The 13,301-nt window shown below is 41.0% G+C and overlaps 1 protein-coding gene across 7 annotated transcripts in view; it reads left to right on the forward strand.

Moving 5' to 3' along the window:
- plppr5b (phospholipid phosphatase related 5b) overlaps positions 1 to 13,301 on the forward strand; it is a 96,624-nt gene that overhangs the window by 49,431 nt on the left and 33,892 nt on the right. For all 7 annotated transcript variants that reach the window (XM_034289388.1, XM_034289387.1, XM_034289386.1 and 4 more), the window contains one exon: positions 5,311 to 5,443. In XM_034289388.1, coding sequence (XP_034145279.1) covers positions 5,311 to 5,443 — 133 coding nt within the window. The remainder of the gene's footprint in view (positions 1 to 5,310; positions 5,444 to 13,301) is intronic.

Consider the following 13,301-nt stretch of genomic DNA (forward strand, 5'->3'; position numbering starts at 1 on the left):
TTCTTTTATTTTTTAGTCCATCCCCTTTCCCCTGCTGGATACAACCGATCACAAGTGCTTGCTCCTTAACTTAGCGTATTGCACAGCCTAGCGACAGATTAAAGCGATGATAAAATGGATAAAAAAACTGGAATTATAATTCCTCTCTGAGCCTACATAGCTGTATCAGCTGCACTGATTCGGTCACTACCTCCAATGTATGCAGTGTAAATGAACAGACTCAAAATAAGCCCCAGACCTGACAACATAGGTATCTGCCTGCTCACGTCCTGCTGAGCAACTAGGCCCTGTCTTTCATTACATCTTTAATTAGTCTCTCAGCTAGACCTTCTAACTACCAGGACCCCAAGGATGTGGATGAAATGAAACTTGTCAGCATAGCCTCGGGATGCAGGGGCGCTTGGGGTGCTGCAGCCAACCCCCTGACGAGATTCTGAAAGACACATTTGTCTGGTTCCAATGTTCACGCATCAAAATATCTTCCAGCCGGACAGGAGAGCTATCATCATCTTCTGGGTCATCCCATCGGTGTGTCCTTTTACCACTCCTCTACATCCTGTACTGTGACGACTGTCGTAGCTAGTATGACAACTGACACATTGGAAAGTTTACGTGTGGCTCATCTGGCTGCTTCATCTCAAACACGGCCCTGTTATCCTTGGCTTACATTGGTATGCCGATGCTTTCTTACAACTGCACGCAACAAAACAACAAAGATAACAGTTTTTATTGACTTTAACCCCTTAACCTTCAGTCTGCTGTCAAATTGGACCACGGGTAGGGTTTCAGAGGTTTTTGAAAAATGGGTAGATAATCTACTGCCATAGCTCCACAGTATCAAAACTGGCAGAACGAGGAGGTCAGATGGGGTTTGAACACGAAGGGGCGAATACCCTTGGAGCCCCTTTAGGCAACCACCATGGTGTTGTACTGAATGTGAGTTTCAACTGGAAGCCAGTGGAGTGCGCATAGGAAAGGGGTGACATGGGGTTTTGGGGCTGAGGCGTTCTGAGAGGGAGCCCTACCTACAGTGAGTTGCAGACAGAATCTGAGATGTGAGATAACAAGTGCCTGGATAAGGTCTTGTACAATGTGACATGTTATGATGTTGATAATGATGGTGATAATAATGATTATGATAGTAATATGATATATTTTGATATATATATCATTTTGATATATTTTGTGATATGATGCTTTGAGGATGTGAAGGCACAGCACACTTTGCTTAAGGGACTTATATTCAGTCCCTAATGTGTATTACAACTGCTAATGTTGAACATTAGTCTCTTTTTTATAATAATGCCTGCCAACCCACGACTGCATTATCAGTGGATCATTTAATCAAATGTATTTTATAAAGCTTTATTTTATGAAGTGCGTAGACAGATATCCAGCCTGAAACCCTAAAGAGCAAGCATCAACCAAGACACTAAGCACTGTGGCTAGTAAAAACTACATAGCTGTGTTAGAATTTCAGAAGTCAAGAGAGAAGTTGTATTCTGAGGTCTTCTTCTGTCTCTGCCAAGTGGAGATAATAAGACCACTTCGTTCAGAGTCTTTAGGCATAATATAGATCAGTAGCAACCAGGTTGACTTGGACAGGGACGTCCAGATGGGATGTGGTCAGTGACAACGGAAGTCGTTGGGCAGAACAAGATTAGCAACACAGCCAAGTGGACTTCGGACAGGGACAGGTACTCTACTGTAGGTGTTCATCAGACCAGGTAGTTTTTAGGTGTGGTTGAAGGGATCCAGTCTTCCTAAGATCCTACAGGACACCAAAGAAATGTGTATTTCTTAAATCCAAATTGGATACCTCAGTATATGACTCTAGTGCCATGTCACATGAATTAATGCAATACCAAAGTCATACTTTTGTATTGTCATTGCATTAATGTTATTCATTAGTGTTTGATATGTTTTTAAGTCTCATGTGCGCCGTGTTGCAAAACCAATTGCCTTCTGGGAGAAATAAAGTTGAAAGTTGAAATGTTGAAGTCAACAGAAAACACAAGACAGTGAAGCACATATGACATGTTGATAAAGTAGTAGTTGGCCTGGAGCAAAGCACAATGTGTGTAACCTAGATTCTGGTGGTGCTGGGTCTCAGCTAAGCCCTGGGCTTTTCTGTCCCTCTGCCTTGCGCAGAGAGGGGGAGGAGAAAACAAAGAAGAGGAGGAAAACCATGGCACTTTATCGCTGTATCCTCAACTGGGACCTGATACAGCGGACCTTAGATTTTACCTCCCTGTTTTCTCTCACCGTCTACCAGAGTCATGTTGAATAACTCAGTCAAGGCAGCAGCACTGTTCTATGAGGAAAACAGTCCAGTCCTAAGGCCTAGTGTTGAACCCTGTAAGTCCCTCACGGCCCCTGCAATACTTGACTCCCTGACAGATCCTGCTGTGTCTGTGTGGCCAGTGAAGTGGAAACAGCAACCTGGATACACATGCGTGTGTGTGTGTGTGTGTGTGTGTGTGTGTAGACCTTGAGGCATCAAGGTTGAAGGTATTAAGTTCCCCAGGAGATCTTGAGATTGATAGATGTCGTAAGGTTTTTAAGAGATCTTTCTTCATCTGGATGTGCACTTGTATCAAGCTCTTAAGGTTTGTCCACACTATTAAATCCCTGTAGATAATATGTATGGTTGGATGTTTAGGATTTTAATAGGACAATATTCCACTGGTTTGGTTCTTTGGGATTTGGGTAATCCCTACTTCAATAAGAATAGTAACTCTGACTTTTGTAAAAACAAACTTTCCCCAAATATTGTAGATGCGATAATAAAGGCATACAATACAAAAACAAACTAAGAACTGGTTTGATTACAGTATTGTCTGTGTTGAACAGTTGTTGAATAATATTGTACATTATATCTATATCCAGATTATATGGGATCACAGTTCCAATCAAATTTTTTTTTTTAAGTTGTCCCCCTAGTGGTGTTGTTTTTTTTAGAAGAATATTGTACTTTGAGTATAGTCTAACAACTGAAGAATTTGCAGCTTCTATTCAGGTTGATTACTTTACAAGAAACTGTTATGATTTATTTGTAAGATGGATATTCTATTTCATTTTAAACCCAATTCATTTGAAACATGATACATTTGAATTGTTACTTTATCTTGTCAGATTACTCTATTATATTTCCACACTATGAAGTGAAAGTAACACCCTGACATTTTTAAAAGGATTATAAAGCAAAAAAAGCTAATTATAAATTTTATTTGTCCATAAAAATGTCTCTGTATAATACTATATTGCTTTAAAACAAACAAATCATTAAAACAAATCTCACTTCCTGTGGTCCTTTTTTTCTCTAAACTCACAGTCTGTCACCTATGGCAACTACAAAAGTGATTGTAATTATACTGATTTACACCTGGATAATATTTTCTGAGTAACCTCTCAACAATCTGAACTAACGAACCAGGAATCGACAAGCATTTCCCTTCAGTCTTGAAGGTATGAATTAAATTCCAACTGCAAATCCATATTGACTATTATTTGATATTTTTTACATTCTAGGAATCTTAATATTACACCCACTCCATATCCTCAGAGTGTTGAATAAGAATTGTTTTGTATATAATTAAGCACTAAGTCCCAAATCAATGTGGCACATGGCTACATGGTTAAGGGCTGCTAGAAACACAAAGTGATGGGACATTGCTCATAGGCATTTACTGGCCGTATACCACAAACCCTTGTGATACCTAATTGAACCTAATACCTAATGAAACAATCTAGGATTATTTATTTTAATGAAGAAACTGCTTAATCCAGAAATAAATAACCGTGAAACACATATTCGCAAAATTGTGTTTCATGTATTTTGGCAGACATACAAATTCTTTTGAGCAATTTCGGGGTAGTTATTTGAATCTTGGGGTCACCAAGATTCACCAAGATTCTCCTGATTTACATTTGACACCACCTTCATGCCGACAAGCTATTAAGACATCTTACCTGACAAAAACATCTACTCTCATCAACACTCACACGTCAGCACCTTATTGGAACTTGAATTGAACTGTGTTGTATGGTCAACAGAGAGTAGATTTTCTGGCAAAAAGAAGATGTCCAAAGAGCTATCAGCAAATACGGATTTAGGATTCAAACCACCCCGTTTCTAATATGCATTTTATCACTCGCCTCAGTATCCACTGTCCTACTTTCCCTCGCATCTCTTTTGACAGTCTCCTGCCTCTGGCCCCGACTCATTCTGCTGAATTAGTCAAATAAGACGTCAGACAAACACAGTGAACATTCCTTCAGCAGTTCAGATTCAGAGCTATTAATGCTCCTAGTAGTACTGGACATGCAATGATGTCACTTATTTTTGCTAAGACAAGGAATGCATAAGTCTACTAATGCATTCCTCTTACTCGTGATTGGGATACAGGAACTAGCTGATGTCAGTGGATTTAGGCAAGATGCAAGTGCATAATACCTACTAAAGATGTTTCAGCCAGCTGATATTTCCCCATCCATATTCTGTGAATCAAGGTCTGCCACTTAAAATCTTAATTCAGCAGCATGATCAGGCTGCTGGACATGTAATGTATATAAAAATGGGCTTTTTCCATAGAGCACACGTGGAATGGATGTGGGCTTGACAGGATTTGAAATGAGAGCAAGAGGAAAGCAAGGGAAAACGTTTATATCGCTTACATATCAACGACAATTAAATCATATTGTATGGGGGACATGTCCCTCAGCCCCCCCCCTGAGAATTACACCAGGGCTTTTGTGAATGTCCGTTATGATCCTCATTATCTTTCTCTGGGGTTCTCAAAAAACATCAAATGTTATGTAATATAAAACATTAATGGGCAAAAACAGCTCAAGGACAGAACTGGATGAACTGAAAATATTAGAGAAGTATTTCAAATCATTATATATTTTAGTGTTTTGTTTAGACGCTGATGCCTACAGTATCGCTCGGTAGTCATTGTAAATGTTTCATCCATGTTTATACACACATCCGTATACATCAATACATATCAGGGCATAAACAGCACAAACAGACGTGTACACATTATTCAGGTCAGATTAGGTAACATCTTGAAGGATATATGCCCTGTATGCTTGTTTAGTAGTCCTGCCCTGTGTGTGTGTGTGTGTTTGTTTGTGTGTGTGTCTGTGTGTGTGTGTGTGTGTGTGTGTGTGCACGTTAGCGCATGCTCGCCTCTGTGTGTGTCTTAAATTATGTTCAAGGAGATTATCTGCCTATGAGGCCAAGTGATCTTTGACTCCACAGTTAACAGAGGATGCTAATTTGGTATTCATCTATTTCTTTTCTAGATTATGATTTCAGAGACTGCCCTGTTCTTGATACAGTACTCATCTAAAGAGCTGGACAGTCAAGAGAAGACCATGTTAACTGGAGACTGCTGCTACCTCAACCCACTGGTGCGCAGGACCTTTCGCTTTCTGGGTATGTCATCCGCTCATTACTAAATCCATGAAAATGTCAGTATAATGAAGGTTTGCGTAAATAACTTCTGGGTTTCACTTGGGTATATTACGATGCTAGCAGATGCAGTGTTGTGGGTTAAATTCCTCTACAAATCACATCTCGATGCCTATAATTTGGATTCAAGCATGTGCTTAGTGGCATGTGATGCTTTTTTATGATTATTTTTCACTGTCCCCAGTCAGGCTGCAGTGCATACAAACCAGATGTATATTTCCAGAGCCCTGTTTGAGCTACCACTTACAGCTACATCTATGCTGGACAGCAGACTGAAGTGGAATGGGGCTAATTTTAGAACAGGTTCAAGCCACATGCCTGGAGAGTATGGTAGTGCTCAGTACAGGTTAACATAGAAAATGTGTGTGCTTGCATGTAAAACAGAGGTAGAAGCTGCTATAACACCCGAGACACTACATCCTTTCTCTTATCATTCGTTCATGTTCTAAAATTATACAGCCCTAACTATCCTGCTGCGGAAGATTACTTTCAGTTCTACTGCTCCCAGATTCAGTGTCTTTTCTCATCTCTGCTCTGTTCATATTACTGTGGGATGAAACAGGTGTGAGTGAGAGGGTGTCTGAGAATGTGTGTGTTGGTGTGTGTGCACGTGGTTGCATTCAGCCATTCCTCTCCCTTCAGAGCGGCAAAATGCTTCAGATGAAATAAAATTGTCAGCTCTCAGCTTGCCATCTCTCTATTTCATTTAAAGCAGTCGGGCATAACGACTCACATGGAAATGCTCTGCGGGAAATTATTACATCTAGAGTATGACCGTGGGTCATGACAGGGAGCTCGCGCTTCACTTTTACACCTGCTTTTGTCTTTGCATTTGCTCACACTCCCATGAACCTCGATTATTAACTGAATAAAGGCTGAGGTAGATGAGAGGCACCCTGGAGAGACGCTGCTGTGGTTGTCTCGCAGGTGTTCAAAGTTTCAAAGCAGAGTGTTGACGTGCCCTTGTTTAAAAAAAAAACTCCTTAAGGCATAATGTTACACAAGGGGAAGACTGTGGTGCTGTTTAAACGCTTCACAAATAAATGGCTTCAGTATTATACTTTAAACACAGGACCGCCTTCAGTAGCATACCTTTCAGTCAAGCTTATAGACAGAACTGGCTTCGGCATGATAGATTATTTCTCAAAAGTCGGCAAGCCTGGTCTTTAGAGCCGGTGCAGGGTTCTCTCGTTATAATTATGCGGCTGCTCGTTTGGCCTATCTCACACATGTACGAGGTGTGTAATAAATGCGTTCTGTGCATAAGCTACTCTCTGCGAGACACCCTCAGAGAGTGGGGTCAGAGCCGGAGGATCAGCCGTAGTTGACGGTGACCCTGGAGTAATTATGGGTACACCGAAGGCTGGAGATTTTTTTCACCCGGTCGGCTCGGGGAGTCGATTCGATCCAGCCCGGCGCCACAGAATCCTCTTTAAAACGGAATATAAAAGTGACAAGGTTCACCTTTGCAAGTGTTTGGTGCTCCTGTATGTGTCCTCGTGTTCAACTCTGTACCATTCCTACAGGACATTAACCTAATATACTCTTCAGTCCCCTCGTGGCCAGTGTGTGTGTGTGTGTGTGTGTGTGTGTGTGTGTGTGTGGTTCTGAGTTTGCCTGTGTGTCTCACAGTCAGTGAGCCATTGCACCTGCACCTTTGATCTCATGCCAGAGCCTGTCCTTTTGCTGCAGTCTGATACAGTGAAACCTCATTGAGCATCCAAGTTATTAAGGCCACACACCCATTACCCACCCTTCCTTTCCATACACCATCCTACCCACTGCACAGTAGCAAATTGCAGGAATTGGGATCAATGACACCACAAAGTGATGGCCTTTGACATTTTAGCTTTTATATTGAACCGGGGATGATTAAATTACAGTAAGCTGCCCACAGGACCAGGGGTGTGTGGCTCCGCTTGTACATGGTTCCAGCTAAAGAAGTCATCTAGCAATGCTCTATGTATTCCTGTTATTAAACCAACTCCCAAACGTTGGCTTTTATGTGCCGCTAATTGGGACAATGTCAGCCTAATGACTGACCAAAAATCCTCTGCCAAAAGTAATGAGTCACTGTTGAAGTAATCAAGTCCAGACAGCCCACTTTTGTTACCTCCCATTTGTTCCTGCATTCTGGACCAGACATGCCCCAATATCAGTAGCCCTAGCAAAACCTTTTCAACGGCAACCATGTTTTCTCTGTCATAATTCCAAGAGACCCCATTTCTGCTGCAGAAGTCTACTCATATGCTTAAATGCTCTGGTAGACACATCTCAATACTGACTGTCCCATGTCCACTGGAATTTGATGCAATGTAGTAGGGCCTTTATCACAAATTGGATGTCACAAAATTGGGGAGAAAAGGGGGTACATGTTAACGAAACAATATAAAAATGGGCAAGCACACAACCATATATCAAAAGCCAGGAAATTGTATTACTCATTTGAAAAGACCTGCAATGTTTTTTCTTTTGGCCAAGACAAGGAGTTCAAGCCTGTTGCTTATTATTTTGGGGTGTACAAATCAAAAGTGATAAATCATTCAGAAGTTACCTTTGGCATATCTAGTATTATCCAGTCCTGTCTCATCGTGCTGTGTTTTATTGTCTTAATCTTGATGAGTCAGATATTCTGGACATTTATGCGTAAGTGCTAAACAAACGTAAGTCTTACATTAAGCCATGGCCAGAAGTATTGGCACCCTTGCAATTTCTTCAAATAAATTAGCAGAGCCAGTTCAGAAACACTGTGGTCATTGGCCAGCCATGTACCAGCTGACGTCAAAGATTAAAGTCCTCCGGAGTTTGAAGATGCTGACAGGAGGACAATTAAATGCAAGCGAGCTTCTTCAAACCCTCGCTCTGGTTATATCCTAAAACTCAAGTAGTGGGGGTTGGTCAACTGACCAAAGGAAAACAAAACCAGTCCTGTAGAATCGACCCCTTATCAATCCCTGGGGCTTTTCCAATGACACGGGTGTTATCTCAAGGATCTAGCAAGCTAGGCAATTAAAAGCCACCCTTGTCTCTGCATTCCCTCCTTACAGAAACATATGTTCCAATGACAGCCTACTAGAATAGAAATCAAGTACATAGGTGTACATGTCTACGCTCACCTAAAGGATTATTAGGAACATCTGTTCAGTTTCTCATTAATGCAATTATCTAATCAACCAATCACATGGCAGTTGCTTCAATGCATTTAGGGGTGTGGTCCTGGTCAAGACAATCTCCTGAACTCCAAACTGAATGTCAGAATGGGGAGGAAAGGTGATTTAGGCAATTTTGAGCGTGGCATGGTTGTTGGTGCCAGACGGGCCGGTCTGAGTATTTCACAATCTGCTCAGTTACTGGGATTTTCACGCACAACCATTTCTAGGGTTTACAAAGAATGGTGTGAAAAGGGAAAAACATCCAGTATGCGGCAGTCCTGTGGGCGAAAATGCCTTGTTGATGCTAGAGGTCAGAGGAGAATGGGCCGACTGATTCAAGCTGATAGAAGAGCAACTTTGACTGAAATAACCACTCATTACAACCAAGGTATGCAGCAAAGCATTTGTGAAGCCACAACACGCACAACCTTGAGGCGGATGGGCTACAACAGCAGAAGACCCCACCGGGTACCAGTCATTTCCACTACAAATAGGAAAAAGAGGCTATAATTTGCATGAGCTCACCAAAATTGGACAGTTGAAGACTGGAAGAATGTTGCCTGGTCTGATGAGTCTCGATTTATGTTGAGACATTCAGGTGGTAGAGTCAGAATTTGGTGTAAACAGAATGAGAACATGGATCCATCATGCTTTGTTACCACTGTGCAGGCTGGTGGTGGTGGTGTAATGGTGTGGGGGATGTTTTCTTGGCACACTTTAGGCCTCTTAGTGCCAATTGGGCATCGTTTAAATGCCACGGCCTACCTGAGCATTGTTTCTGACCATGTCCATCCCTTTATGACCACGATGTACCCATCCTCTGATGGCTACTTCCAGCAGGATAATGCACCATGTCACAAAGCTTGAATAATTTCAAATTGGTTTCATGACAATGAGTTCACTGTACTGAAATGGCCCCCACAGTCACCAGATCTCAACCCAATAGAGCATCTTTGGGGTGTGGTGGAACGGGAGCTTCGTGCCCTGGATGTGCATCCCACAAATCTCCATCAACTGCAAGATGCTATCTTATCAATATGGGCCAACATTTCTATAGAATGCTTTCAGCACCTTGTTGAATCAATGCCACGTAGAATTAAGGCAGTTCTGAAGGCGAAAGGGGGTCAAACACAGTATTAGTATGGTGTTCCTAATAATCCTTTAGGTGTGTGTATAATAAATAATGAAGAATCAATGTATGTGTAAATAGACATAGAATTGACATTTTTCGGTTCCTTCAATGATATTATGGGTTGACATCATTATTATTAGTGTCATGTGATGGCAGTGAGATACCCCACCGGAGCAAAAAAAAAAATCTGTTCAAACTTGCATTTTCAAGTTTAAATTTACCAAAGTATTTGGTTTCCACAATTCATGTGTCTGTTTAATTCAGAACCTAATAATGGCATATACAAAATTATTGACACTCTAGATTCAATATTTGGTAGCAGAAACAGATCAAGCACTTCTTGTATTCATAAATGTGCTTCCTCTGTACTGGCAGTTTGGTGAACCCTTCTAATGCAAACTGCTCCAGCTCCACCCAACTGCTTTTTTCAGACCTTTACATACATTAGGTTTTCAATAAGATTTACATCTAAATCTACGGCTTGTCACTTCAGAAAATTCCAGCTTTTTTGGGTGGTTCTTGAAGAGCATTTAATTTGGTGTCAGTGACCTGCTGGAAGACTCATGAACATTTACGGAGACCCTGCTTTCTGACATTGGGTTTGACATTGCACTGGGAAGGCATTCATTTAGAAGGCCTTATTTTGTTTTCTGTAAACATAGAGATTGTGTGCTTTAACAAAAAGCTCTAATTGTGTCTCATCTGTCCACAGTAGATAGTGGCATGTTCAGGTGTGTTTTGGCAAATTGCAGTCAGGCTTTCTCACGTCTGTCTCTCAGCTTTGGTTCTCCTCCCAAATAAACCCCTTTCACTGATTTGGCGACATATGGTGCATGTTGAAACTGTCGTACTTTGTTTATGAAGGTCAGCTTGAATCTGTGTGACAGTAGATCAAGGTGCTTTCTTAAACATTCAAACAGTCCTTTGCTGTGATCTTCCATCAGGTTTTGTCTTGCAGCTAAGTCTAGGATGGTTGTCTAAAGTGTCATGGGCCTTTCTTGATAACATTACGTACCATGGAACATCAAGGTCTTTGAAGATAGACTTGTAGCCTTGGTAAACACATTGAGATAAAACAGGAGAAGTGCTCTTTTTACCTGTTCAAACTGGTTTAATTTGTAGTTTCCGGATATCAGGTACAATACAGATGAGTTCTTTTCCACGGTTAAGTAGAATCACATCCTTGAAATCGAATTATTTCTAACTCCAATAATAATACAAAGATAAATTGAAACAGACATAAAAGTGGCCTGAACAATATATTATAACAAATGACAAATGAAATGCTGAATATCTGTAAGTGCACATGTTTGTTAGAGTGGAAGTGCATGTGAGTTTGTAGATGAAATCTAGTGTTTGTGGATAGACTTTGGTCAGTGCAAAAAGAAAATGAGTACAAATGTGAATAGCTTGTTTGTCATATGGCTTGGAGGTACAGACACTGTAGACACTACATTAGGTCCTGTAGGTTACATAATTGAGACCCTGGTATCTCATACCTGTCATGCAATAATATAGAGAACAGTCTGTGGCTTTTGTGGCTGGAGTAATTAACACATTTTAGGGCCTTTCTCTGACACTGCTTGGTTCAGAGAAAGGCCCTAAAGAGTTTCTGGATGACTGAGAGTTTGGCCCCGGTAATGAATTCCTCCCTTCATCCCACCCTCTGTGTCTTGAGATCAAGGAAGGCCCAGTTGCCATAGGGGTGGTTCAGCCTGTTAACATGCTCTCAGTGGTGCAGCTGTAAAACTTTTTTAGTATTTGCAGCCCCACGCCCAAAATGTTTTTGCTTTCTAAGGGGGAATGTCTCCTGAGACCAACGTTAGAGTTAATATATGGGTTATAGAACCCACTATTAGCGGAGTTGCACACTTAAGCCAACCTAGGTCCAGCTCCTCAGCCCTTGTGGATTTGGTGTGTCTACAGCTACCAAGGCATCAAGGAGTTCATTAACTGTAAATTTGCTGAAACAATAAACCTTGACTTTATTATTTCTTTTTCTTTTTGTTAGGCCATATCTAGCAAAAAAAACTTGTCAACATTAAGTCCTAGCTCAGCTTTGATAACATGGTGATTAAATTACAGTAACATTTTCATCATACAGTTAATAATAATAATCAGCAATAATGATTTTCTTTGACTTTTTTGAGGGAGAGAAGTAATAATTATTTATTTGAAAACTGTTTTCAAGAACTTTGATCTGTTCCTTCAACCTCCACAATAGTAGTCCAATTTTGCTTTTCCATTTGGTATTAAAAAACAAATTCAGTTGCATGAATGCCTGCAGATCTGAGCGTGAGACTGTGTTTCTTCCATAAACCACCATTTATTTTGTTGTAACTTCCCATAATTCAGGACTGAGCCAGGCGGTTGATCTCTATTTCACCATTGTCTTGAGCAGGAAATGCAATTCTTCTGGAAACATTGGCTACGCAAATTCAGGTTCTAGGGTGGATTAAAATTCAGTTTCAGAATTCTACATGCTTTGTAAGTGGGAAAACCTGCAAAATCGGCAGTGTATCAAATACTTGTTTTCCCCACTGTAGATGAAGGGTACCGTGTTTTTGCCAGATTAAGGGCTAATAGTTAGAGAGGGTTTTTCTTCTGGCAGGTTCGCCCATCTCTGCAGAGACAATGTGAAGCTCTGTTAGAGTGGCCATTTGGTTTTTGGTCACTGACCTCGCCAAAGCCCGTCTTTAAGTGGCCAGCATTAGGAAACGTCTTGGTTCTTCCCTTTCAAAATGATTTTAGTTAACTTTGCTCCTGGGAACTTTTAATGCTTTAGCAATTTTATTGAAACTTCCTCAGATCAATGGCTAAACACATTTCTTTTCAGTTTCAGTTTATTGGATTTCATGGCTTGGCTTTTGCTTTGACATGCACTGTGAAGTGTCTGACCTTATATACCATATGTGTGTGCCTTTCTAAATTATGCTCTGATATTGCTCTAGTATCTTGGCAAGAGAGTGAAACGTGCAAGCATGAAGGTTTGACTTTTCATTAGCTTCGCCAGTATTTGTAGATTGAATTTTCACAGAGTTTGTGTTTAATGGAAACTAAAGGTGTGCAAAAACATGACACTTCTGTAGCCTTCAATATAAATTTTAATGAGAAAAAATTGGTGAATGCAGTGGAATGTTACAGAGACAAAGAAGGGAGGTGGTAGAATAACAGAATGCCACTCTCAACCATAATGATACCTTCCCTTGCCTTTGTGCTCCTCCAGCTAACTGGGCTTCAAAGCTGAAAGTTGGATTAAATGCAGGGACACAGAGTATTGACAGTGATTGTTAATGCTCCCCATTGTTGCTGCAGCAAACAATAATGCATCCTGGCTGCCTGTGTCTCTGCTGTGTCTGCGTGTCTAGCGATGGCTCGTTCAGACACAGCTATAGGGCTTTCCTCTCCTTTGAGGAAAACAATAATTTTTCATAGGGCCTCTGAATCTAACCCCTTGGAGACACCCTCACTCTGGCCACGTTGGTTTAGGGGCGGTAGTCAGGGTCAGTGCTATCTCTACGTGTGTCTTGGCTTTGGG

The sequence above is a fragment of the Esox lucius genome, chromosome 21 (assembly GCF_011004845.1).
Source record: "Esox lucius isolate fEsoLuc1 chromosome 21, fEsoLuc1.pri, whole genome shotgun sequence".
NCBI lineage: Eukaryota > Metazoa > Chordata > Actinopteri > Esociformes > Esocidae > Esox > Esox lucius.